This window comes from Canis lupus, chromosome 11 (assembly GCF_011100685.1).
Source record: "Canis lupus familiaris isolate Mischka breed German Shepherd chromosome 11, alternate assembly UU_Cfam_GSD_1.0, whole genome shotgun sequence".
Classification (NCBI taxonomy): domain Eukaryota; kingdom Metazoa; phylum Chordata; class Mammalia; order Carnivora; family Canidae; genus Canis; species Canis lupus.
Genome location: NC_049232.1, coordinates 52,515,102 through 52,541,580, shown reverse-complemented (window position 1 = coordinate 52,541,580; position 26,479 = coordinate 52,515,102). Strand labels below are relative to the sequence as shown.

Here is a 26,479-nt window from a genome sequence, read left to right as displayed (position 1 = left end):
TCCCTTTCTGGGGGATGAGAATTCAGAATCCCTGAGTGCAAACCAAATCTACTAGTTCACCCTTGGCTGATTGATATATTGTAGCCTCCTGTCATCTTTTCCTTATCTTCCCTATATATAGCCCTTGTCACAACTTGACATCTTGAAGCCCCCTCCCTGCCACCCCAAGGACACTGTTCCTCTAGCTCCCCCTTCCCCACCCCATGCCAGTTTCCTCACCTGACTTGTCATCCTGGATTTCCCATGCAGATATGTGCACCCAGAGGGGCTGGGGTTCGATCTGCCCCCGATTCCCCCACGGTAACGGCCTCTGGCCTGGGCCTTCCTAGCTTTGTCCTCTCTGAGCCGCATACACTCGCTCTGCACCTCTCCCCCAGCCCCCTAGGGGGAACAGAATGTGATGGGAGACTGGAGGCATATCACAGGCAGGGCTGGGGAAAATGGGATCAGGGAGGGTTGTACGGGGTCTTGTACTCCAGGGTGACTCCAAACCACAATTGAGAAGAAATGGAGGAGGGAAGCTAGGAGTGGGAGGGACCCCAAGAGGCGCCTCTCTCCATCCTACTGTAACAGTGCTGCCTGTCCCTCCCCATCGCCGTCCGAGTGTATCCGCCTCATGCATTTCTACCTTTGGTGTAGGCTCTGTTTCTCTTGGTGTGGGTTTGTTCCTTGGTGGGGGTCTGTCTCACTGGGCGCTCGAGGAAGGGGCTTGGGTTGGCTTCTGGTGGCTTCTGCATACACTGTCCTATGATTGGAGTCGGGGAAAAATGAAACAGCTTATGCCTCTGAGAAGGGTCCATAGACCCCAAGCCCATCCTTGGGCCCTGCTGACAGCTGTTCCCTCACAGGATGTACTAATGCAGCTGGCTAAGGCTGTGGCAAGTGCCGCAGCTGCCTTGGTCCTCAAGGCCAAGAGCGTGGCCCAGCGGACAGAGGACTCGGGGCTTCAGAGCCAGGTCATTGCTGCAGCAACACAGTGCGCCTTGTCCACCTCCCAGCTGGTGGCCTGCACCAAGGTGAGCCCCAGGGCTTGTGCTGGCTCACACCAAGGGGTGATGGTGCAATGCCCAAGAACCTCTCATTTCACCTCTTTGGCTCATCCTTAACCTATCCCAGGGACTGTTGCAAAAGCCACAGACACCTTCCACTGCCCAACTCCTTTCCATGGCCTTCATCTCTGACACTGTTTGCCTACAGGTGGTAGCACCTACAATCAGCTCACCTGTCTGCCAGGAGCAGCTGGTGGAGGCCGGACGCCTGGTGGCCAAAGCCGTGGAAGGCTGTGTATCTGCCTCCCAGGCAGCCACAGAAGATGGGCAGCTGCTGCGGGGGGTAGGAGCAGCGGCCACAGCTGTCACCCAGGCCCTGAATGAGCTGCTGCAGCATGTTAAGGCCCACGCCACAGGGGCCGGGCCTGCTGGCCGTTACGACCAGGCCACTGACACCATCCTCACAGTCACCGAGAACATCTTCAGTTCTATGGGCGATGCTGGTAAGAATACCACTCCTGGGAAGACAGAGAACCCCAGTGAGGCTCCCAGAGCCCAGTGGACATTCCCTTGCAGACCTGCCACCTCCTGCTAAGGACTCAGCACAGGAGACTAGGTGTTGTCTCTGAAAGCTCAGTTTCCCATCCATAAAGCAGGAATATGACCATCCCTGTTCTGACTTCTTTGGTGCATTTAGAGAATATACAGAAGCGTACACCAGAGCTGGAGTTGGAAGGTGGCGTTATGAAGAGCTAGCCTTCTCCACTCCACCTTACCCCCTCACCCCCAAAGCCTTCAAAAGGAGTATCTCATCCTCTCAAGACTGCTAAAAACACCCATTAGAGACTGTCTTCCCTCCCATAGAAGCCTACCAGGAAATCTCACTCTCCAAGAGCCTAAGCTCAAAAGACAACTGCAGGGGAATCCCTTCCAGAACTTTTGTGTCTCTAATTGCCCTCGAGAGCACTTAGGTCTACCTTGTCGGCACCACTTTTCCCCACCCCTGGTACCCCCGTAGTGTCTCTGGTTTCATTACCTGATTATATCCTGTCCTCTCAGGTGAGATGGTACGACAGGCCCGCATCTTAGCCCAAGCCACATCTGACCTGGTCAATGCCATCAAGGCTGATGCCGAGGGGGAGAGTGATCTGGAGAATTCTCGCAAGCTATTAAGCGCTGCTAAGATCCTGGCTGATGCCACAGCCAAGATGGTGGAGGCTGCCAAGGTATAAAGCCTTCTGTGCAAACTCTCAGACTGAGACCTGAAGGGAAGTAGAAAGGTCCAGATGGTCACCTTTTTTGATGGGAGAGACCCAAGAAAAGCAGGAGATACACAAGAATAGATAGGGGTGCTCAGGAAGTCAGTGTACCCTAGGCTTCAGGTGGATGGCGGCCCAGGCCCCCAGCTGGTGTGACTGCTATAGTGCTTGCTAACTGACAGGCCACCACGCCCCTTTTTCTTCCTCTCAGTTGAAGGTCTGCTGTCCTTACTTGCCCCTACTCTGCTGCCACCACCTGCCTGCTCTCTGGATCTCTCCCAAGAATGCACATAAGCATTCAGTCCACAGGGTCCCACTGGCAGCAGTACAGACAAAGACAAGACACTGAGACATGGGGACACAGGGTGCAGAAGACCCGTCAGGAAGAAGCAAGGAGGCCCTCACACTCTCAGGGCTCTGGGGCTCTCCAGTTGGCAGGAATACCCAGGCCCCCTGATGTGGTTTTTGAGATCCTTGCTCTAAACTGTGTCCTCCTTGGCCCAGAGAGCTCTTCCTCACCCCCATTTACTAGTGGCATTTTGTGGGGAGTAGGGAAGGAAACCTGACTCCTCACCCCAAGAGGGAAAGAAGAAACAGTTCCACCTGAAGAGAGCCCAGAGGAAATCCAGGGCCTCATGACACTTCCCCTTTGCCTGCCCTGAGGCAGCTTATCTCTGCTGAGATTACCTTTCAGTGGGGAGAGTTAGAAATGACTTTAGGAAAATGTTTGAGTCTGAAGGGTCAGAGCAGAGCGTATTCGGGGGCCACAGGGATGCTGAATGATGACTATCTTTCTACTTCTCTCAGGGAGCAGCTGCCCACCCTGACAGTGAAGAACAACAGCAGCGGCTGCGGGAGGCAGCCGAGGGCCTGCGCATGGCGACCAATGCAGCTGCACAGAATGCCATCAAGAAGAAGCTGGTGCAGCGCCTGGAGGTGAGGCTGGGAAGCAAACCAGGAGCAAGAGAGTGGGTGCTGTGGGAGGAACACCACCAGGAGGGACATGCAAAAAGAGACTCAATCAGCATTTCCTCATGGATAGCATGGCCAGGGTGGGCTGGGAACTGGGCAGGGGACCTCCTGGGGCTTGTCCTGACTACTCTGTCCTCACAGCATGCAGCCAAACAGGCTGCGGCCTCAGCTACACAGACCATTGCTGCAGCCCAGCACGCAGCCTCCACCCCCAAGGCCTCTGCCGGCCCCCAGCCCCTGCTGGTGCAGAGCTGCAAGGTGAGACTCAGTGGAAGGAGGTGTGGGAGGAGGGAGACTTTCCCCCAGTCTGTGGGGAGGTGACTCTTATGACATTTTAACCCACAGGCTGTGGCAGAACAGATTCCACTGCTGGTGCAGGGCGTCCGAGGGAGCCAGGCTCAGCCTGACAGTCCCAGTGCTCAGCTGGCCCTCATTGCTGCAAGCCAGAGCTTTCTACAGGCAAGGCATCCTTCCCCACCTCTCAGACAAGACCCTTCCCACCCTCTGAGTCCCCGAGATGGCTCACAATTTTAAGCTTCGCCAGTAGCCCCCAATAGCCTCCTTCCCAGACTGAGCTGCAGCACTCACCGTGTCCTAACCATCATCAGTCCCTGTACCTAAGCAGATGGCATATTGATCTGCCTGCCTGTTCCCCAACAGCCAGGTGGGAAGATGGTGGCTGCTGCAAAAGCGTCAGTGCCAACAATTCAGGACCAGGCTTCGGCCATGCAGCTGAGTCAGTGTGCCAAAAACCTTGGTACTGCATTGGCTGAACTTCGTACTGCTGCCCAGAAGGTACGGGAGCTGACTGGCTTTGGAAAATGAGGGTAGGAGCACCTGGGTAGTGCACTTGGCTGAGCATCCAACTCTCGGTCTAAGCTCAAGGCCATGATACCAGGCTTATGAGACTAAGCCCCACGTCAGGCTCCACACTCAGCACAGAATCTGCTTAAGTTTTTCTCTCTCTCCCACCATGCATGTGTCACTCTTTCTCTCTCTCTCCTTCTCAAATCTTTGAAGAAAGAGAAAACGAGGGTAGAGTTCTGGGATGATGGGTAGTCTGCAGAATAACCTACAACAGGGGTAATTGTATAACCTGGGGCATCCATGGACATGGCAATACATCCTGTGCCTGAACCCCCTTATCGTTCGTTGTAGGCTCAGGAAGCGTGTGGGCCTTTGGAAATGGATTCTGCACTGAGCGTGGTACAGAACCTCGAGAGAGACCTGCAGGAAGTGAAGGCAGCAGCTCGAGATGGCAAGCTTAAGCCCTTACCTGGGGAGACCGTAAGTATTCTTAAGACCTCGTTCTTCATCGGGCCCTGGGGTTTACCTTCCCACCTACACTCTGTAGCTGCCCCTAACCAGCAACTGGGGCAGCCCTGGTGGCTCAGCGGTTTAGCGTCGCCTTCGGCCCAGGGTGTGATCCTCGGGACCCGGGATCGAGTCCCACGTCAGGCTCCCTGCATGGAGCCTGCTTCTCCCTCTGCCTATGTCTCTGCCTCTCTCCCTCTCTCTCTCTCTCTCTGTCTCTCATAAATAAATAAATAAATAATTTTAAATAAAATAAAATATAAACCACCAGCCCACTTCTCAAGTTCCTGATCCCCCGTTCATTCTGCACCTGAATCTCCCCCTTCATCCCTAGATGGAGAAATGTGCCCAGGACCTGGGTAACAGCACCAAAGCAGTGAGCTCTGCCATTGCCCAGCTGCTGGGGGAGGTTGCCCAGGGCAATGAGAATTACGCAGGTATGTGGCCAGAGCCAGGAAGGGGAGCTGACAGAGGAAACCATGGGAATCGGGCCTGGCAGTTAAGGTGCCTTTTCCCTTCTGTCCCCCCAGGGATCGCCGCTCGGGATGTGGCAGGTGGGCTGCGGTCACTGGCCCAGGCTGCTCGGGGTGTAGCTGCCCTGACGTCAGATCCTGCAGTGCAGGCCATTGTGCTTGACACAGCCAGCGATGTTCTGGACAAGGCCAGCAGCCTCATCGAGGAAGCAAAAAAGGCAGCTGGCCATCCAGGGGACCCCGAGAGCCAGCAACGGCTTGCCCAGGTCAGGTTTGGGGAAGAGGCCCAGCTAGACTAGAGCAAAGTCTCATCTACATCATCGGGCCTGCCCTTGACCACTCTTGTCTGGACTCCACCCTTCCCCTAAGTTTTAGAAGGAGGGTCTCAGGCTGAGGGGGTGCGTCACTGAACACCAGTTTGGGGCAGTGTTGTTACTATCAGTTGATATCCTGACTTCAGCCCTTCAGGCACACATCCCCTTTCCTCTTCACTTCCAGGGGTAGTAGAACAGTTCTTTCCTACGTGCCATAAATTGGGGGCGGGGGGCGCTCTCCCAAACGGTGTCCATTTTGGCAACGCTTATCTCCTTTTCCACCTCAGGTGGCTAAAGCTGTGACTCAGGCCCTGAACCGCTGTGTCAGCTGCCTTCCTGGCCAGCGAGATGTGGACAATGCCCTGCGAGCGGTGGGAGATGCCAGCAAGCGGCTCCTGAGTGACTCGGTAGGAGGCCTAGGGTGTGGGGGAGCATGTAGGAGCGGAAGAACTCCAAGCTTTTCTTTCTGCCTCTAGACCTCTCCTTGACCTTGACTTCCCAGATGTACACCCTTTCATTACTCCCAGGGTCTGTGCCCACCTCCCAGCGCTCTATGACCAGCTCTCCCTTGCAGCGCTCCCCATGCTTGCTTCTGACTTTCTCTCTGACCCTGCAGCTTCCACCCAGCACCGGGACATTTCAAGAAGCTCAGAGCCGGTTGAATGAGGCTGCCGCTGGGCTGAACCAGGCAGCCACAGAACTGGTACAAGCTTCTCGGGGAACCCCTCAGGACCTGGCTCGAGCCTCAGGTCGATTTGGACAGGACTTCAGCACCTTCCTGGAAGCTGGTGTGGAGATGGCAGGACAGGCCCCGGTACGAAAAGGCACAGGGCCCAGCTCAGGTGTTAGATGGGAGGTGCCCATGTGCCTGCACAGCCCTGACCTCCGACTGGCTCCCTCCCCTCCTCTTCCCAGTCTCTAGCAATGTTTGAGTGTCTGGGACGGAAGAGCCCTTTTAGAGACAGATAAGAAAGGACTGACTGGACGATGTGTTGACCTTTTCGCCTTCAACAGAGCCAGGAGGACCGGGCCCAAGTCGTGTCCAACTTGAAGGGCATCTCTATGTCTTCGAGCAAACTTCTTCTGGCTGCCAAGGCCCTGTCCACAGACCCTGCCGCCCCCAACCTCAAGAGTCAGCTGGCTGCAGCTGCCCGGTAAGTAGGAGCTGAGAAACCCAGCCCTGGAATGTTGAAGAGCCTGGGGAGGGGACATCTCATGAGACATTCCAGCTTAGGAGTGGTTACACGCAAAAGAGAAATCGTTCGAGACTTCCATGCAAATAGGACCCCAAGAGTGATGACATGGGCATGGGCATGCATGTACTCAGCTTCCTGTTCCTCCCAGGGCGGTAACTGACAGCATCAACCAGCTCATCACCATGTGCACCCAGCAGGCACCAGGCCAGAAGGAGTGTGACAATGCCCTGCGGGAATTGGAGGTGGGCACTTGGCAGGCTAAGTGGTATAGAGGTTGAAGAAGGTATTGTGGGTTTTGGGGTGAAGGAGGTGTCTGAATCTCAACTCTGTCCTCCCCCTGTACAGACAGTCCGGGAACTCCTAGAGAACCCAGTTCAGCCCATCAATGATATGTCCTACTTTGGCTGCCTAGACAGTGTGATGGAGAACTCAAAGGTAAGTGCTGCAAGTGCAGCCCAGGAATGAGGGGGCAGGAAGATGGAATAAACCAGGGGCTCCTCCGGCCCTCTGAGGATAGGGACGGACCCTCCTGATACACTCTGTTTCTCAGGTACTAGGTGAGGCCATGACTGGCATCTCCCAGAATGCCAAGAACGGGAACCTGCCAGAATTTGGGGAGGCCATTGCCACAGCCTCCAAGGCCCTCTGTGGCTTCACCGAGGCAGCTGCACAGGTATTCCCCTGCGACGATCCCTGGACGGCCCCATGCCCCCCTTCCCTGCCTCCTCAGCAGCCTGACACTGATGTAGATAACCAAGAAGTCATGTTTGCAAAACCAACTCTAAGGAAACTGCATTTACCCTCAGTGGAGATGTTTGTCAGCAATCATGGAATACCAACAGTTCTGGTTGCTCCCCTCCCTCCCCCCCACCGAGCCCCTGCTACCTTGGGTTATGGTGACACTGTCCATTCATGGGCTATGCTAATAAGCATATGCAAGTCCTTTTTCACGTAACTACCACTTTATTAGAATAGTACCAGTGACTAAATATCCAATTAATTGAGTTACCACTTAGCTTTGCCTTTTTATGCAACTGTAAAGTATAAAACAACCTGTTAGCTGTGAGAACGTTTTACTTTAGGGTATGAATCCTTAAGTCAGACTGGCTTTGAGGGTTCATCTCAGACTGTTTCCCTAAAGCCCACCAGCCTGCTTCCTCAGTCTCCCCTACCTCCCTTTGCCCTGTCCTGTTGGGTAGCCTATTCTATATGGTGTGACTTATTTCTGGAAAAGCATAAAGAGGGAAAAGGAGAGCCACCATGTGTTAAAGTATAAATCAAACCTTCTGATGGTCTTCTAATCATAAAAAATTTTTGGCAACCATCATACCCATCCCTTCCCTCTCTCCAAATCTCTGAAGAGTGGGAGTGTTGTAAATATCCATGGTTCCAGTAGTCTTCACAGTTTTGAAACTCTTCCAAAGAGGTTTTGTATGTGTGCATGTGTGTGTGCGTGGCAGGGTGGCTTTCAAACCTTTTTTGACTTCTACTTAGAGTAAGCAATACTTTTTACCTTACAATCCAGCAGATACACATCTAAACAGAAATTTGATGAAACCCTTATACCGTGTGTTGTGTTCTTGTTTTTTTTTTTTTATTTTACCTATTTAATCTTCTGAGATGTTCAGACACATATAACAAAACAGGAGAGGTTTTTTTTCTTTTTTATAGTGTAATTATCATTTGTTACTGTATATCTCCACTCACATAGTACCCTGCCTACTAACCTTAGCCTTATGCCCCTTTGTCCTCACTGTCCCTGTTGGATCCCACTGGAGAGAGATTCTTTAGTCTCACCCACCCACATCTTTGTCCCTCCCCAGGCTGCATATCTGGTAGGTGTCTCCGATCCCAACAGCCAAGCTGGGCAACAAGGATTGGTAGAGCCCACACAGTTCGCCCGTGCAAACCAGGCAATCCAGATGGCCTGTCAGAGTTTGGGGGAGCCTGGCTGTACACAGGCCCAGGTAACTTAAGGGAACGGGTACTATGGGCAAGTCTGGGAACCGGTGCTGGGCCAGGATGGACTGACCAAGTGGAGAGGGAGGGAGGGAGATGCAGAAGACGTGGAGATGCGTCTCTGACCTTCTACACACAGCTTCTCCACTGGTGTCTTCTCCTGCCCTGTTTCTTGTCACTCTTGGCTACTGCTAAGTTCATAACTTTCCCATGATGTTTGAGTTCACTCTTCTACTTACTCCATTACAATTTCCCCATCAGTGTGTCTGTCTTCCATTTGCCCCTTCCTGCACCCTGTTCATCATTGGGGATCTCTGTCTCCCAGATCTTCACTTTTCAGTGAAGATCTTTCCTAAGTAAACTCAGTCTTTCCTAATTAGACTTCCAGAGATACTGCTCGCCATTCCCCAACCCACAGGGCTCCTGCCCAAGTGTGTCCATTTCCCTCCTGCCCTCATCATGGCTCTTCCACGTGTCTGTCTCCGCAGGTGCTCTCTGCAGCCACCATCGTGGCCAAGCACACCTCTGCGCTGTGTAACAGCTGCCGTCTAGCTTCTGCTCGGACTGCCAACCCTACCGCCAAGCGCCAGTTTGTACAATCTGCCAAGGAGGTGGCCAACAGCACAGCCAATCTTGTCAAGACTATCAAGGTTGTCAGTGTTTGAAATTCCCAGCCCCCCTCTGACCTGTCCCATCTTCTCTCCTCTAGTCCCTGCATCAGTCCCTAAGACCCTTACCACGTCCTGTCTACCTGAGTCCAAGCCCTTTCCTAGTCATACTGGTCATCACCAGCCTCTCCCCACCGCCTTAGCCCAGGGGAAGAGACCTGGGCTTCACCTCCTTTGCCAACAGTCAGTCCTGAGAGCCTGTCACTCCCACTCCCAGGCACTTGACGGAGCTTTCACAGAAGAGAACCGTGCTCAGTGCCGAGCAGCAACAGCCCCTCTGCTGGAGGCTGTGGACAATCTGAGTGCCTTTGCATCCAACCCTGAGTTCTCCAGCATTCCTGCCCAGATCAGCCCTGAGGTGAGGCAATGTGAAGAGAGAACCAGTGGGTCAGCTGCCTCCTCATCTTTGCAGGAGTCTCGAGATTCAGCCTCCCTGCCTCCTCTCTCCCTAGGGCCGGGCTGCCATGGAGCCCATTGTGATCTCTGCCAAGACAATGTTGGAGAGTGCCGGAGGACTAATCCAGACCGCTCGAGCCCTAGCAGTCAATCCCCGGGACCCCCCGCGCTGGTCAGTGCTGGCTGGCCACTCCCGTACTGTCTCGGACTCCATCAAGAAGCTCATTACAAGCATGAGGTATGGAGGGGGTAGAGAACCTGTGTGACTAGGGAACATACACTGTAGCAGAACAGGGGCAGGGGTAGTGCAATCAGATGGGATAGTGTTGGAGGAGACGTGTTGTCCAAGATTTGGAGGATATGGGGAAAGACAGACTAGCCTTGTTTTAAAGGGATGTTCTTGATGTTGGAGCCTATGATGTATTTACAGGGACAAGGCTCCAGGGCAGCTGGAGTGCGAGACAGCCATTGCAGCTCTAAACAGCTGTCTACGGGACCTAGACCAGGCTTCCCTTGCTGCAGTCAGCCAACAACTTGCTCCCCGTGAAGGCATCTCTCAAGAGGTAACAGGGAACAAGGTTATACGAAAAGTGGCATCTGGGAAGAGGGGTGGCAGACTTGAGGAAGATGGGGTATCCAGGAGTGTGCTCCATAGAGACGTCAAGGGTATGGGAAGAACAGGCCCAGGGGAGAGTGATTTCAATATGGAAGGAAGTAGCAGACCCAGTTCCAGGTCACAGTCAGGGCTCAAGTTTGCTTCCTTCCCAGGCCTTGCACACTCAGATGCTCACTGCAGTGCAGGAGATCTCCCACCTTATTGAGCCACTGGCCAGTGCTGCGCGGGCTGAAGCCTCCCAGCTGGGACACAAGGTACCTAGAGTGACAAGTGGGGACTCCCACGGCAGGGCAGGCAAAGATTCCTGGCCTAGCTGACCTCCATTCAAACCCCTGGCCTCAGGTGTCCCAGATGGCCCAATACTTTGAGCCACTCACACTGGCTGCAGTGGGTGCTGCCTCCAAGACCCTGAGCCACCCGCAGCAGATGGCACTCCTGGACCAGACTAGAACCTTGGCAGAGTCTGCCTTGCAGTTGCTGTACACGGCCAAGGAGGCTGGCGGGAACCCCAAGGTACTGAGAGTGGGAGGGAGGGGCTACTGCTAGTAAGAGGTCGGAGAAACAGGAACACCAGAGCCCACCTCCACTCACTCACTCTGCCCCACAGCAAGCAGCTCACACCCAGGAAGCCCTGGAGGAGGCTGTACAGATGATGACAGAGGCCGTAGAGGACCTAACAACAACCCTCAATGAAGCAGCCAGTGCTGCTGGGGTTGTTGGCGGCATGGTGGACTCCATCACCCAGGCCATCAACCAGGTTAGAGTCTTGGGTGTACCTGTGGTCAGAGGCTTCCCTGGGCCAGGGTCCCTAAGCTCAGTGTCAGAGACCCTGATAATCTTTCTCCTTACTCCATCCGCCCCCCTCAGCTAGATGAAGGACCAATGGGTGAACCAGAAGGTTCCTTTGTGGATTACCAAACAACTATGGTGCGGACAGCCAAGGCCATTGCTGTCACTGTTCAAGAGATGGTGAGTTTGGGAGAGTATAAGACTAACCCCAGAGAGCTTAGTTTGGGCATAACTTTACTTCTTCTGTTGTCACCAGGTAACCAAGTCAAACACCAGCCCTGAGGAGCTAGGCCCTCTTGCTAATCAGCTGACCAGTGACTATGGCCGCCTGGCCTCACAGGCCAAGCCTGCAGCTGTGGCTGCTGAGAACGAAGAGGTAAGCATGGGGGCAATTGCTGTGAAAGCCTTCCCCTGCCCCTCACAGAAAATCGAGGTGGCATGGCCCTTGTCCCCATCATGTCAGCCTGTGGGGCCATCCCACCTTTCCTCTAGTCTTCTATAGAAAGGAGAACACATCCCCAGGGCTACTCCACTAAAGAGTGATCAGGGCTCGTATAGGGACAGGACCGAAGTCAAAGGGGTAGAGGAGACAGCCAACAATCTAGAGATTTCCTGGTCTGCCAACCCTCCTCTGGGCCTATGGCTGCTTCTGTGCTCTTTTGCAGGCCTGTAATCTCTTCTTAGTTTTTCCTTCCCCAAGCTCTTGACTTTCCAAGAAAGCAAGTAATTGGATCTTACCACGACACACCTAATCCCCAACCCTAAACCCCTCCTTAACCACATCCAGTCCAAATTGTAAGCCATGGCCCGCTGATTCAAATATCCCAGCATAAAGTGCTTCTCCCCCACCTCCTCACCGTGCTTAACATAATCCTCACCAGTTGGTGCCTACATGCTATTATTTTCCATGTGTAGGAGGTGACCTCCTGCCTGAGGGATATGAAACAGGAAATCTGCATGCTGGGCACTTCTTACCAACCCTTTAGTCTACGATGCATGTTCTGTTAGGTTCTTGGTGACTCCTCCAAGCACAAGCCCCGAGTACTTTTCGTAAAGCCCATCTCCCTCTTCCATCCCCTCCCAGATAGGTGCCCACATCAAGCACCGGGTGCAAGAGCTGGGGCATGGCTGTGCTGCTCTGGTCACCAAGGCAGGCGCCCTGCAGTGCAGCCCCAGCGACGCCTATACCAAGAAGGAGCTCATAGAGTGTGCCCGGAGAGTCTCTGAGAAGGTAACTGTGCTCATCCCCGTGGCCCCCCAACCCTGCAGCCCTGCCCAGTCTCCTCCGGCCTTCCCTGCTATCTCCCCCATCCCTTCTCCTGAGCACCAGTGACCTTTCCCTTCCTCAAGGCATTGACCAGTCACCACATGACTCTCCTCCCCCAGGTCTCCCACGTGCTGGCTGCGCTCCAGGCTGGGAACCGTGGCACGCAGGCCTGCATCACTGCAGCCAGCGCCGTATCTGGCATCATTGCCGACCTTGACACCACCATCATGTTCGCTACAGCTGGTACCCTCAATCGCGAGGGTGCTGAAACTTTCGCCGACCACCGGTGAGGAGGGAACCAGGCCTCCCGGAGGCTGGGTGGGGAGTGAGCTCAGGAGAGACCGCAGGGCTTGGGGGAAGGCCTGGGAGGGGCTGACTAAGCTGGGCCTCCCTCAGGGAGGGCATCCTGAAGACCGCAAAGGTGCTGGTGGAAGACACCAAGGTCCTGGTGCAGAACGCAGCCGGGAGCCAGGAGAAGTTAGCACAGGCTGCCCAGTCCTCCGTGGCCACCATCACACGGCTTGCTGATGTGGTCAAGCTGGGTGCAGCCAGCCTGGGAGCCGAGGACCCCGAGACACAGGTATCCACCTGACACCCCAACTTCTGGCCAGAACCACTCACTGCCTGTTCCCCCTTTTCCCTCTCACGGACCAGAGCCTCTGCTCCCTGATGCAGGTAGTGCTGATCAATGCAGTGAAAGATGTGGCCAAAGCCCTGGGAGACCTCATCAGCGCCACAAAGGCTGCAGCTGGCAAAGTTGGGGACGACCCTGCTGTGTGGCAGCTCAAGAACTCTGCCAAGGTCAGAGGGAATGAGAGCAACATCAGGAGAGGGGAAGATTGGTGCGCTTCCCCCTGTTCCTCAACATGACCCTCTCTCCAACTCCTCTGATGCCCCCAGGTGATGGTGACCAATGTGACATCACTGCTTAAGACTGTGAAAGCCGTGGAAGATGAGGCTACCAAAGGCACACGGGCCCTGGAGGCAACCACAGAACACATACGGCAGGAGCTGGCGGTAAGCAAGAGTCTGGGGCACCAGGGACTTGGGTCGGAGAGGGATAGTGACAGATTGTGAACCTGACTTTCACAAATATTCACAGAAGTGTTAACAGTCACACACATTGTCCTTGCTCACTGCCAGACTTTGTAAGTGAACTGTGCTGGTGTCTTTCCCCTCCTCCTTCTTAGCACTTGACAACTGCCTCCTCCCACCCTCCTGCTCTCTCCCCGCCAACAGTGATCTCCCAGCCACCACGTTCAGTGGGCTCTTCTTGGTCTTCATCTTTCTCAGACATTTCTAAAGCATTCTATTTTGCTAACAAGTTTTTCTGGAATTTTTTCCTCTTTGGCCCTCCTGACTCTTGTCTTGCTTCTTCAGCACCTCTTCTATAGTGTCATGGAGCCACCTCCAGCCTGGTAAATGTGGAGGCTAGCCCAAACTGGTACAGATCACCTGCTTTCTCTATCCTTTTCTCTGACAAGCTTAACCGGTTCCATGGTCATTCTCTAGCAAGTTGACTTCAGTTCTAAGTTTAGTCATTCACAACCGCCTGTTTGACAGACCACCAAGATGCCAGGTCCTCCAGCTTCTGGCCATCAGACACTTCCTCTTACACCAGTAGCCACTTCCAGTCATGCAGGTTTCCCCTAAATCACCTGTGACTTCCTAGGGGCTACTGCTTGCCCTCTGATCTCCCCTCCCCTTCCCTCCTCCTCTCCTCCAGTTGCTGTCATTCTCCTCTCCTTCTTATCCTGCTCATTTCTGAATTCACCTTTCTATTACTGTCTTTGGCGATGCCCAAACTGAAACTCAACCTTCTGCCTCCTAAACCTGACCATTCCCTCCTCTTTCCCATCCCTTTCAGTGGTACCTTTTAATAACTCAGATCCTAAAGCCAAGAATGCAGCTATAATGTCCATTTTTCTCTCATTCCCACATCTAAGTGCATCACTAAGACTTGTCAGCACTTCCTTTGAGTGTATCTCATTTTCTCTTTGCCCCTCTCTCCCACCTCCACCTGGTCCAAACCATCACCAGTCCTGCGGTATATGTATGCCATACTATGCTCCATCTGCACTGCCTCTTCACTCATCACCCCAATGCACTCTCTGTATGCAGGGGCCAGAGAATGTAAATGAGGTTATGTCACTTTGCTGCTTGAAACCTTTAGTACCCTGGTGTCTGTGGTAAAATCCACACTTATTACCATCACCTTCCAGCCCCACGGCCTCCCCCCGTCCCCTCTTGTCCTGCTCTCCCCCCTCCCGCAGTCCCAGCCCCAATATATGCTGGCCCCTCCTGCTGCTGCTCCTTGCACTTGCTCTATTTCAGCTTCCTGAATATCTGGCTCCTTCTAGTCCTTCAGGTTGCAGCTTAAACGTCCTCTCCTCAGGGGTGCCTGACTGGCTCAGTCGGTGGAGCATGCAACACTTGATCTCAGGTCTGTGAGGTCGAGCCCTACTTTGGGTGAAGAGATTACTTTAAAAAAGTTTTTTTTGAATCTTTAAAAAAAAAAGGCTCTCTCCTTCAAGAGGCTTCCCTGGCCACCTACCGGAGAAAGGACCTCATTTTTATTTCTCAGCACAGCACCTGCTTTATTTCCTGGACAGCCCAGTCAGTATTTTATTTTTCTATTTGTTTACCTACTTATTGTCTGTGTCCAAAATGATAGTGTAAGGACAGCTGGGTGGCTTAGCGCACGTTGCCTTTGGCCCAGGGCATGATCCTGGAGTCTCGAGATCGAGTCCCACATTGGGCTCCCTGCATGGAGCCTGCTTCTCCCTCTATGTCTCTGCCTCTCTTTTTGTGGCTTTCATGAATAAATAAATAAAATATTTTTTTAAAAAATGATAGTGTAAACTCCACAAGAACATGGGCCTTGTCTCCTTCGTGCCCCATTGCATCCCTAGCACCTCACACAGAATCTACCACCTGCTGATTTTTAATTTGCTGGATGAACACATACGTCAAAATATTTTTATGACTTACATATTATATAAAATTCTAAGTTTCGGGCAGCCCCAGTGGCACAGCGGTTTGGCACCGCCTGAAGCCCAGGGTATGATCCTGGAGACCGGGGATCGAGTCCCACGTCGGGCTCCCTGCATGGAGCCTGCTTCTCCCTCTGCCTGTGTCTCTGCCTCTGTGTGTGTGTGTCTCTCATGAATAAATAAATCTTAAAAATTCTTTAAAAAAAAAATTCTAAGTTTCTTGGTCTGATCCTCAAGGAAGGCCCCATCAACCTTTTGCTCCACTATCTCTATAATTCTAGAACGTTTCTTGGTACTGTCTCCCTTGGCATCCCAGCTATCCATGGCCTCCTGTTTACCTAAAATGCCTTCCTGTTATCTAGATCTCTTAGACCCAGCCCCTCACCTCCACTACTCACTCCTTCAAGGCTTCTCTATAGTTTAGGAATAAAAGCCCAGCTCAGAGGTTCTTCTTAAATTTGAAACAAATAAACTCTCCCCCGTCGCTTCGGTCAGAAGTGGCCAGCAGCCTTATGTTAGCTGTGATCTGTGAACTCCTTCAGGGTCCTGACCCACAATGAATACTTGATGAATGCCCCTTATTGAGCATGTGGGTGAATGGATCAGATTACATCAGCAGAGTGCTACACTGTCTTGAGTCTCACTCACTGTACAATTTTTCTTCTTGTTCAACCCCCAACAGGTCTTCTGTTCCCCAGAGCCACCTGCTAAGACCTCTACCCCAGAAGATTTTATTCGCATGACCAAGGGTATCACCATGGCAACAGCCAAGGCTGTTGCTGCTGGCAACTCCTGTCGCCAAGAGGACGTCATCGCCACAGCCAATCTCAGTCGTCGTGCTATCGCAGATATGCTTCGCGCTTGCAAGGTAAGAACCCTGATAGTAAAGCGGAATCCTAGGTGGTATGGCTGCTTTGGGGCAGGCCACGGGAGGGGAGAAAGGCAGGGTCTTGGGAGTCCTGGAGCTCTTTGGGATCCTAATGCTAACTCTCTGGGACAGGAAGCAGCTTACCACCCAGAAGTGGCCCCTGATGTGCGGCTTCGAGCCTTGCACTATGGCCGGGAGTGTGCCAATGGCTACCTGGAGCTGCTGGACCATGTGCTGCTGGTAAGGAAGGCGGGCGTTGTCTGCTCCCTGTACCAGCCCCCCTGAATGAGGTCTCCTCCCTGTGTGCTTCACACCCAACTGTCAATTTGTTTGTTCAGAATGCCTCCCCACCCCACCTTCTATTTCCCAAATCTGTTCTCATTCCCAAGCCTCCCTTCCACTGGGGCCCCATCATTCTTAGCATCTTTGATTTTCCCGCTCACGTCTTCCTCTTCATTTCTCTTTTCTCCTCTCTTCCCACCTGACCACTCCCTTCTTTACCTTCGATGTCTCTTCTTTCTTCTCATTTCATCACTCTCCTTGCTCCTTGCCAGCCGGTGAGTGACACACGACACGGCCCCACTGTCTCCACCACATGTGTGGTATGGTGCCCAGAGCGCACCTGCACAGAGGGCATGGGGTTTGAGGGCTGTGGTGTGGAGCGGTCTCTGAAGGGGGCAGGGGTCACGGTCGGCCCTGTGTCTGAGCTCTGGCAGAAGCTGAAATCTGATGCTTTTGCTCCCTGCCCTCTTTCTTCCCCAGACCCTGCAGAAGCCAAGCCCAGAGCTGAAGCAGCAATTGACAGGACACTCCAAGCGTGTGGCTGGTTCGGTCACTGAGCTCATCCAGGCTGCTGAGGCCATGAAGGGTGAGGGATGACCGGGGGCAGGAAGGAAGGGCAGCCTTTTTCATGGGGAGAGCTCTGCCTCCTGGTTGGCTGCTTTGAGCCGCCCTCTGCTCATAGTCCCCACAGGTGCCAGGTGCTGGGGACACTAACCATGCTGCCCAGTGCTCCTGACCTCTCTGCTCTGCCTTAGTCCTTTTCTTCCTCCCTTTGCCCCACCAGGAACAGAATGGGTGGACCCAGAGGACCCCACGGTCATCGCTGAGAATGAACTCCTGGGAGCTGCAGCCGCCATAGAGGCCGCAGCCAAAAAGCTAGAGCAGCTGAAGCCTCGGGCCAAACCCAAGGTCAGGCCTCTGAGTCCCTCTTCCCGCCCGCCTACTGGCAGATTATCCCCACCTTCACTTTGCTTATCTTTCTGGAACCTTTGTCTGTTGTAGGAGGCAGATGAGTCCTTAAACTTTGAGGAGCAGATACTGGAGGCTGCCAAGTCCATCGCGGCAGCCACCAGCGCCCTGGTAAAGGCAGCATCCGCTGCCCAGAGGGAACTAGTGGCCCAAGGGAAGGTACGCACTCAGATACGAGGAATGGGAACAGCAGCAGCTTTGCTGTCCACACTCAAAATGATGGGGGGCGGGCGGCTTTTACCCACCCATAGAGAGTGCAGGTCTTGAGTAGGCTCCCCCCTTCATCCACAGGTGGGTGCCATTCCAGCCAATGCACTGGATGATGGGCAGTGGTCCCAAGGCCTCATTTCTGCTGTGAGTACACAATCCCCACTAGGTCTCTCACAGGGAGGTCTGCAAAGGCAGGAGAGGGGAAAGACCAGGGCAAGAGGCATATTCTAATCTAAGCCTCCTCACTTTAGGCCCGGATGGTGGCTGCAGCCACCAACAATTTGTGTGAAGCCGCCAATGCAGCTGTACAAGGCCATGCCAGCCAGGAGAAGCTTATCTCATCAGCCAAGCAGGTGGCTGCCTCCACAGCCCAGCTCCTTGTCGCCTGCAAGGTCAAGGCTGACCAGGACTCTGAGGCAATGAAACGACTTCAGGTGAGGAACCCTAATGGTCTGACTGTATCTTGGGCTGTGCTGCTTTTTTAAACCTTTACCCCCGGGGCACCTGGGTGGCTCAGTGGTGAGCATCTGCCTTTGGCTTAGGTGTTGATTCCAGGGTCCTGGGATCGAATCCCACATCAGGCTCCCCATAGGGAGCATGCCTCTCCCTCTGCCTATGTCTCTCCTTCTCTGTGTTTGTCATGAATGAGTAAATAAAATATTTTTAAATAATAAACCGTTACCACCAAGACATGTTTTTCTGTGAGGCGGTAGAGAGACTCTCTCAGCTGAGTTCCCTGCCTCCCACTGCCTTCTCTCTACCCAGGCTGCTGGCAATGCAGTGAAGCGAGCCTCGGATAACCTGGTGAAGGCAGCACAGAAGGCTGCAGCCTTTGAAGACCAAGAGAACGAGACAGTGGTAGTGAAGGAGAAAATGGTTGGGGGCATTGCCCAGGTGAGCTTTGCCCCAGACGCTCTAAAGGACATTGTCAGCAGGACAGTCACACTGCCTGCACTGGCCCCATGACCCTGTAGCCCAGGCATGTACTCGCTAAACTGAGTCCCGGATCTCCATCCCTCAGATCATTGCTGCACAGGAAGAGATGCTTCGGAAGGAACGAGAGCTGGAAGAGGCGCGGAAGAAGCTGGCACAGATTCGGCAACAGCAGTACAAGTTCCTGCCTTCAGAGCTTCGGGATGAGCACTAGGGCAGCCACTTCTATTTAATGCAGACCCAGCCCAGAGACTGTGCCTGCCACTACCAAAGCCTTCTGGGCTGTCGGGCCCAAGCCGCCCAACCCCAGCACTCCCCAAAGTGCCTGCCAAACCCTGGGCCTGGTCCTCCCCAGTCCCGCTGCACATCCCCTGTCCCCTCCCTGACTCCAAGTGCCTTCATGCCCTAGGGCCCCCTAAGTGCCTGCCCCTCCCTAGAGTATTAACGCTCCAAGAGTATTATTAATGCTGCTGTACCTCAGTCTGAACCTGCCAGGGCTCCTGCCCGCTCCACCCTGCCAGCAGCTTCCAGCCAGTCCCCACAGCCTTGGCTCTACTCCTCTTTTTTTTGATACTGTCTACCCCAACCCCCAACTACCTGTGGGGGCCACGGGGTTGTAAGCCCCAAACAGGTCATGCTCCAATAAAAGTGATTCCGCCTGCGACCTCTGCCTGGCTTTGTGAGGAGATGGGAGAGTCCTCTTGGGGAAAGGGAATGCGGAGGAGAGACTGGGATTCGGTTCTGTCACCAAGGTCATCTGGCTCAGAAATGGAGTGGGGGCTCATGATGGCAATCTGCCCCCTGCGGCCCCTTCCTCCTCCTTGCACCCAGATCCCCAAAGTCACCAGAGCTGGGAAGCCGAGAAGTCCTATTCCTGTTGTCCCCTAGCTCACTGGCCAGCGCCTACACCTCACCAAGTGTCATCCTTCTACTGCTAGGACAGCAGCTGCCACTGCTCTTTGTGGCTACCAGGGACACTCCGTTCTTCATAACTGCTCATGGTATTTGAACAAATCCAGTTCCTGGCCAAACTCAAATTTCCAAAAGCACTTTTGATGAAAAGAATAAGCCTATAAGATACAAGTGTCTGAGCCTCAGAGAACTATGGCCACAGATTTGGTCAAGGCTGTTAACAAGCAAAGAATCCAAGCTGAGGCTGCATCAGGTAGATTCTACTGCTGACCCGGCTGGGACATGTATAGGCCCTTCCAGGCCTTGTTGTTACTCCTGCCTAGAATAGCACTAGAAGAAAATGGAAAAAGCTTGACCTAAGTGTAAGGCTTCATTAGGGGGCACAGCTCCCCTCATGGCCAGGCAGGTACCAGTAGCCCTGTTCCAGGAGCCCTGCTGATCTGGAGGTTTAGTGGAAGGATGAAGTCAGGGAGGTAGATCTTGTTTCCATTTCCTTCCACATTCCCCCCCTCTGCCCACACAGCACGGGCCCAGTGGCCATCCTCTTAGGTCTGCCACAATTCTCATGCATGATTCTTTAACCAGCCCTGTTGCCCAGTATATATCCTTGCCTCTCCCTCCAAGTAAAATTCAACACCACCCACTACTTCTCTTGGGCACTTTTCACCTTGAAGCCACATCTTCTATTCCTATTCCATTAGAGTAAGTTTAAAGTAAGTGGAATTACTTTGTCTTCCCCAGGGCAGCCCATTAGGGAAGGTGCCAACTTCCTACCAACACTCCTGTCACCTGTGATTAATTCATTCAATATTTACTAAGCCATGCCCACACTAAGCACTGGAAAATAGAGATGCATTATCACCTCTCTGACGCAGAGGCCTGGCAACTCCAGTGCATACCACTGTGGCCCCCTCAACCCAGATTCAATGTCCTAGCATCGTGAGTTGAGAACCAGAGAGATCAAATCCCTTCTACAACCTCCCAACAAGCAGTAGTCCAGACTGTCTGAACTCCAGCTATCAGCCCAGGACAGCTGCTTATTCCTGCCGCCACTTCGCTGCCATGTCCTTAGGAACTGTGACCAATACACACCTCTTACTAGTGATGCCTCAGGGAGACCTCTGGGGAGGGGCTCGAATACCCATTAAACCAGCAATTCTGGGCAGCCCCGGTGGCACAGCAGTTTAGCACCGCCTGTAGCCCAGGGCATGATCCTGGAGACCCTGGATGAGTCCCACGTCAGGCTCTCTGCATGGAGCCTGCTTCTCCCTCTGCCTGTGTCTCAGCCTCTCTCTCTCTCTGTCTCTATGAATAAATAAATAAAATCTTAATAAACCAGCAATTCTTAAAACCAGCACTTAGGGGTGCCCGAGACGAGACCCTTTCAGGAGTCCATAAGTTCAAGATCATTTTTTTAAAAGATGTTATTTATTTGAGAGAGGAAAGAGAGAGCATGAACAGGGAGGAGAGGGAAAAGCAGGCTCCCGCTGAGCAGGGAGCCTGTTGTGGGGCTCAATCCCAGGACCCTTTGAGCGTGAGCTGAGCCAAAATTGAGGCAGACGCCTAACAGACTGAGCCACTCAGGTGCCCCCAAACCCAAAAGTATTTGTTGCCAATGATATAATTTGAGCTTTCAAGTAAAAATTAGAATTCTAGAAAACTTAGGTCTGCTACCATGAGCTTCATAGCTTCTCAAAACTTAAAACTTAGACTTTTCCATTGAAACCAAACATGATATTAAGGAATTTGATTTCTTTTTATAATGCATAATGAAATGTGTCAATATTTGGAACATTTGCATAGCTCAGTGAGTGGATCAATATTTTCAAAATGATAAATGCATGATGTTACATAAATATCCCTGGGTAAAAAATCCAACCAAAGTGCAACACAGACCAACGTAACATAGTACAAAAAAGTTATTGATGTGGTTTCAGACTCCACATTGCAAGTAACCCTTAAGAAACCACCAATTGTCAAGTATTGAGGTAGTAGCAAAGAATATACACAATTACCTGAAAAGACTATAAATATACTACTCTTTTTCCAGCTATATATCTGTGTGAGACTAAATTTTCTTCTGAATATACAGCACTTTAAACAAACCACCCTATAACAATAAAAACACAAGTAGATTTTGAGAATCCATGTCCTCCACTAAGCCAGATATTAAAGAGATTTGTAAAAATGTGATACAACTGCCATCCTCACACTAATTTAGGGAGGTGAATATAGTTTTTATTAAAAACATTTATGTTCAGGACAGCCCAGGTGGCTCAGCAGTTTAGCGCCGCTGTCAGCCCAGGGCGTGATCCTGGAGACTGGGGATCGAGTCCCACGTCACGCTCCCTGCATGGAGCCTGCTTCTCCGTCTGCCTCTCTCTCTCTGTGTCTCTCATGAATAAATAAATAAATAATCTTTAAAAAATAAATTTAAAAAAACATTTATGTTCAAAATAGAAAACTTTTGCACAGTAAAGGAAACCATCAACAAAAACAGAAAATGAACAGAAGATATTTGCAAATGATATATCTGATAGAGGTTAATATCCAATATATGTAAAGAACTTATACAATTCAACACCAAAAAAACAATCTGATTAAAAATTGGGCAGAGGACCTGAATAAACATTTTTTCCAAAGAAGACACAGAGATGGCCACAAACACATAAAAAGATGCTCAACAGTATTGATCATTAGGGAAATGCAAATCAAAATCACAATGAGGGGATCCCTGGGTGGCGCTGCGGTTTGGCGCCTGCCTTTGGCCCAGGGCGCGATTCTGGAGACCCAGGATCGAATCCCACATCGGGCTCCCGGTGCATGGAGCCTGCTTCTCCCTCTGCCTATGTCTCTGCCTCTCTCTCTCTCTCTCTCTGTGACTATCATAAATAAATAAAAATTTAAAAAAAATTTATAAAAAAACAAAATCACAATGAAATACCACTCCACACCAGTCAGAATGGCTAGTATCAAAAAGACAAGAAATAACAACTGTTGGTGAGAATGTGAAGAAAAGGGAACCCTGTGCACTGTCAGTCGGAATGTAAATTGGTGCAAATACTGTGGAAACCAGTATATTCTTCAACAAATTAAAGATGGAAATACTATATGATCCAGTATTTTCACTATTGGGTATCTACTCAAAGAAAATGAAGACTCTAATTCAAAAATATATATGCACCCCTATGTTTATTGCAACATTATTTATAATAGCCAAGATATGGAAGCAGCCTAAGTGTCCATGGATAGATGAATAGATGGTGCGGTATACAGATATACACAATAGAATATTACTCAACCATAAAAAAATAATGAGATCTTGCCATTTGCAACAACATGGATGGTGGACCTAGAGGGATGGTATTAGGCTAAGTAAAATAAGTCAAAGAAAGACAAATACCATTTGATTTCATGTATATGCAGATTCTAAAAAACAAATGAACAAACAACAAGGGGTGCCTGGGAGGCTCAGTCAGTTGAGCATTCACCTTCAGCTCAGGTCATGATCTTGAGGTCCTGGGATCAAGCCCCATGTTAGGCTCCCTGCTCAGCAGGGAGTCTGCTTCTGTTTCTCCCTCTGCCCCTACCACCACCACCCCTTGCATACTCTCTCTCTCTCAGATAAATAAAATCTTAAACAACAACAACAAAAACAGACTCTTAAATAGAGACCAAACTGGTGGTTACCAGAGGGGAGGTGGGAGAATGAATGAAAAAGATAAAGGGCATTAAGAAGTATAAACTTCCAGTTATAAAATAAATGTCATAGAGGAAAAAGTACAGCATAGGGAATATAGTCAATAATATTGTAATAACATATGGTGATTACAGTTATCATGGTGAGCACTGAGTAATATATAGAATTGTTGAATCAATATGTCATACAATGGAAACTAATATAACATTGGATGTTAATTATACATCAATTAAAAATCCTGTATGTTAAAAAAATCCTTTATGTTAACAGGGTCAATGTATAATGGGTTTATTTCTGTCATTTTTAATGAATTAATAAATATTTTAAATTTCTCAGTTTCCATTTTATTTTTTTAAGATTTTACTTATTATTTATTCATAGAGACACAGCTAGAGAGAGAGACAGAGACACAGGCAGAGGGAGAAGCAGGCACCATGCAGGGAGCCTGATGTGGGACTCGATCCCGATCCCGGGTCTCCAGGATCATGCCCTGGGCTGCAGGCAGCACTAAACGTCTGCGCCACCGAGGCTGCCCTCAGTTTCCATTTTAATATGTTAATTATTGATAGATATAATCCACTTCAACAAAAGGTTTTTGGATCTTCAAACCATTCTTAATTTGTAATAATGTAAGAGGTTCTAAGACCAGTAAGTTTGGGGGTGGGGGGAGTTTGAGAACTGCTGCACTAGACCATGAGTTCCTTTAGATCCAGATAATATTAATATTTTTGTGTGCGTAAAAAGTTTACCCAGCAAAAGTTTATGGAGTGTCACCTCATGCCTGATGCTTTGCTAGGCTTTGGGGATTCGGATTTGAGTAAGATAGTCCCTGTTCCAGAGAACTCACCTGCCAATGAAGAAGCCCATAGGGTAGGCACAGGAACAATTGTAACAGGAATTCTGAGAATTATAGGAGCCTAGACCAAGAACACACATCCATTAGGTGAAGGAAATGAGATAGGCAGTGGTCAGGGAAGGCTTCCCAGAAGGGCTATGATTTTATCTGAGTTTTTTTTTTTTTAATTTAAAGATTTTTTTATTTATTCATGATAGACACACAGAGAGAGAGAGGCAGAGACACAGGCAGAGGGAGAAGCAGGCTCCATGCCGGGAACCCAACGGGGGACCCGATCCCAGGACTCCAGGATCACGCCCTGGGCCAAAGGCAGGCGCCAAACCGCTGAGCCACCCAGGGATCCCCTGATCTGAGTTTTTAAGGCCACCAGAATCAGCCCACAGAAGAGCATTTTTTTTTTTAAGATTTTTATTTATTTATTCATGAGAGAGAGAGAGAGAGAGAGAGAGAGAGAGAGAGAGAGAGAGACAGAGACACAGGCAGAGGGGAAAGCAGGCTCCCCACACGGAACCCGATGCAGGACTCGATCCCAGGTCTCCAGGATCACTCCCTGGGCTGAAGGCGGCGCTAAACCGCTGAGCCACCCGGGCTGCCCCAGAAGTGCATTTTAGACAGAGGGAACAAAATGCAGAAAAAGTGGAAGCTTTAAGAAAAGTATGGCTATTCCCAGGTCCCGCATATAATTCAGTATGAACGCAGCATGAGGTATAAGTCTGTGTTTTGGGGATGAGGATGGGGATGAAAGGAAATGAGGCAGAGAGATAGGCAGGGGCAAAACGATGGACTTCAGATACCATATTAAGAAATGTGGATTTTTATCCTCAAAGGAGGGAGGGAGGAGGGAGGAGTTTTGGACGATTTTAGGATCACACTGGCACCGATTTTTTAAAAGACTTTGCTAACAATGTCAAGGTTCAGTTGAATGAATATATGAAATGGAGAAGGAGGAGTAAGACCGCATCGGACACAGGCAGGAGGGACCGTGAGGAGCTGCCCAAGGCAACCCCAGAGACCTGGCGGAGGGACCTGTGGAGGCGATGTAACCGCAGCATTAAGTGGCTGTGGAAACTGAGGGACGGGGGTGCGCTTGGAAGCCCCCAGGGGTTTAGCACTGGGTGCTGGGAGGGTGGACGGGTCTCCCACGAGTTTGGGGGAGCAGGGAAATGGCTGGAACGAACACTGCGAGGTCAAGTTGTTCCACGTGTAGCAAGCAGGCAGCTAAGCGGGTCTGAACACAGTTCCGCACCCCGTCCCCCGCGGCCCGGGCCCAGCGCCCACGCTTCCCACGCTTCCCACGCTTCCCACCCCCACCCGCCAAAGCCAGCCCGCCTCGGCCTCAGCGGAGCCAGGCGAACCGCGGCCGCCGCGTTTCCTCCGCCCGGGCTCCCCTTCCCCCTCCTCCGAGCCGGCCCTCCCCTTCCTCCCCCCCACCCGAGGGAAAACCGAAACGGGCAGCCCCGCGCCTCACGCGCGCGACCCGGGCCCGGCCGCCGCCTCCGCCCCCGACTCCCGACGCCGGGGCTCCCTAACTCTTCCCCTCGCCCCCCGCCTTCCCCGCCCCAGGCCGGCCCCGCCTCCCCACGGGGAAACGGCCCAAAAAAGGGCAGAAAAGAAATTTTGGCGTAAAGTTGGCCCGCAGGAGGAGACGGGAGAGTCCGCAGGGAGGAGGGGGGGAGGCGGGGCGGCCGGGGCCCCGGGAAAGCGGGGCGGGGGGAGGGGCAGGGGAGGGGCAGGGGGAGGGGAGGGGAGGGGAGGGGGCGGGAGCGCGCCGCGCCGGCCCGAGCCACCCGGAAAACACGCGGGGCACGTGTGGGGGCAGGGCGGGCGGGGTGCGGAGCTGGGTACCTAGGCGCCCCGCCACCGTAGAGGAGGGGCCCTGGCTCCTGGGGCAGGGGCTGGGAGGGGAAGCGAGGGGAAGGGAGGGCAGGCCCGCCCTCCGGGGGCAGCAGGCCGGACCCCGCTCCGCAGTGGGCCGGGGCTCTGGGGGGAAAAAAAAAAAAAAAAAAAAAAAATCCCCTCCTGCCTCAGTTTCCCCAAGTCCCCGGTGAGACTCACCGCTGTCACTACCACGTCGGTAACGCAGACCCAGAGTCTGGGACTCAGGGTAAACTGAGGTACTCGAACCACGGAGGAGCCCCGCCTCCCAAGAGACATTTAATCCAGGGGGATTTACAGGAAACTTCTAAATTAAGGGCAGCGGCTGCTGCAGCTGAGGGGGGCACGCGGGTCCCTGCGCCCGCGCAGCTGCCGTGAGCTCACGCCCCGAAATAGCCCCAGGGGCCCCAGCCGCAGCTGCCACTGCGCCGGGCTGTCACTCAGAGGAAACGCAGAGCCCCCAGCCCGACGGTCCCCTCCCCTCCGCAGGGCCAGGGTTTCTCCAGCGGACCGTACCGGCTCCTTTTACCTTCCGACGGCTGGGGGTGGGGGAGGGGAGGAGCCCCGAGGGGGGCGGTCCCGAGGGGGTGGGCACAGGGGGCGGCCGCCGCCCCCCCACCAGGCTGCGCTTCTGCCCCTACAAGGTTTGCGCCGCGATGGGGGAGGGTC

The 26,479-nt window shown here is 52.4% G+C and overlaps 1 protein-coding gene across 5 annotated transcripts in view; it reads left to right on the top strand.

Moving 5' to 3' along the window:
* Window positions 1-19,131, top strand: part of TLN1 (talin 1) — a 32,941-nt gene extending 13,810 nt beyond the window's left edge. For 2 of the 5 annotated variants that reach the window (XM_038552758.1, XM_038552759.1), the window contains exons 18-59: window positions 250-300; window positions 849-1,016; window positions 1,198-1,492; window positions 2,049-2,215; window positions 3,056-3,184; window positions 3,362-3,478; window positions 3,566-3,679; window positions 3,881-4,015; window positions 4,379-4,507; window positions 4,869-4,971; window positions 5,065-5,273; window positions 5,609-5,728; window positions 5,938-6,135; window positions 6,336-6,475; window positions 6,666-6,759; window positions 6,863-6,952; window positions 7,068-7,190; window positions 8,341-8,484; window positions 8,965-9,126; window positions 9,362-9,502; window positions 9,597-9,778; window positions 9,971-10,103; window positions 10,309-10,410; window positions 10,499-10,669; window positions 10,764-10,913; window positions 11,024-11,125; window positions 11,202-11,321; window positions 12,030-12,176; window positions 12,332-12,498; window positions 12,609-12,792; window positions 12,888-13,013; window positions 13,113-13,229; window positions 15,888-16,073; window positions 16,206-16,313; window positions 16,628-16,630; window positions 16,836-16,941; window positions 17,140-17,264; window positions 17,358-17,483; window positions 17,616-17,678; window positions 17,786-17,968; window positions 18,300-18,428; window positions 18,556-19,131. In XM_038552758.1, the coding sequence (XP_038408686.1) occupies window positions 250-300; window positions 849-1,016; window positions 1,198-1,492; window positions 2,049-2,215; window positions 3,056-3,184; window positions 3,362-3,478; window positions 3,566-3,679; window positions 3,881-4,015; window positions 4,379-4,507; window positions 4,869-4,971; window positions 5,065-5,273; window positions 5,609-5,728; window positions 5,938-6,135; window positions 6,336-6,475; window positions 6,666-6,759; window positions 6,863-6,952; window positions 7,068-7,190; window positions 8,341-8,484; window positions 8,965-9,126; window positions 9,362-9,502; window positions 9,597-9,778; window positions 9,971-10,103; window positions 10,309-10,410; window positions 10,499-10,669; window positions 10,764-10,913; window positions 11,024-11,125; window positions 11,202-11,321; window positions 12,030-12,176; window positions 12,332-12,498; window positions 12,609-12,792; window positions 12,888-13,013; window positions 13,113-13,229; window positions 15,888-16,073; window positions 16,206-16,313; window positions 16,628-16,630; window positions 16,836-16,941; window positions 17,140-17,264; window positions 17,358-17,483; window positions 17,616-17,678; window positions 17,786-17,968; window positions 18,300-18,428; window positions 18,556-18,681 (5,685 nt within the window). In that variant the 3' untranslated portion in view covers window positions 18,682-19,131. The remainder of the gene's footprint in view (window positions 1-249; window positions 301-848; window positions 1,017-1,197; window positions 1,493-2,048; window positions 2,216-3,055; window positions 3,185-3,361; window positions 3,479-3,565; window positions 3,680-3,880; window positions 4,016-4,378; window positions 4,508-4,868; window positions 4,972-5,064; window positions 5,274-5,608; window positions 5,729-5,937; window positions 6,136-6,335; window positions 6,476-6,665; window positions 6,760-6,862; window positions 6,953-7,067; window positions 7,191-8,340; window positions 8,485-8,964; window positions 9,127-9,361; window positions 9,503-9,596; window positions 9,779-9,970; window positions 10,104-10,308; window positions 10,411-10,498; window positions 10,670-10,763; window positions 10,914-11,023; window positions 11,126-11,201; window positions 11,322-12,029; window positions 12,177-12,331; window positions 12,499-12,608; window positions 12,793-12,887; window positions 13,014-13,112; window positions 13,230-15,887; window positions 16,074-16,205; window positions 16,314-16,627; window positions 16,631-16,835; window positions 16,942-17,139; window positions 17,265-17,357; window positions 17,484-17,615; window positions 17,679-17,785; window positions 17,969-18,299; window positions 18,429-18,555) is intronic. The other 3 variants (XM_038552761.1, XM_038552760.1, XM_038552762.1) reach the window with 3 other exon arrangements.
* Window positions 19,132-26,479: the final 7,348 nt, after the last annotated feature.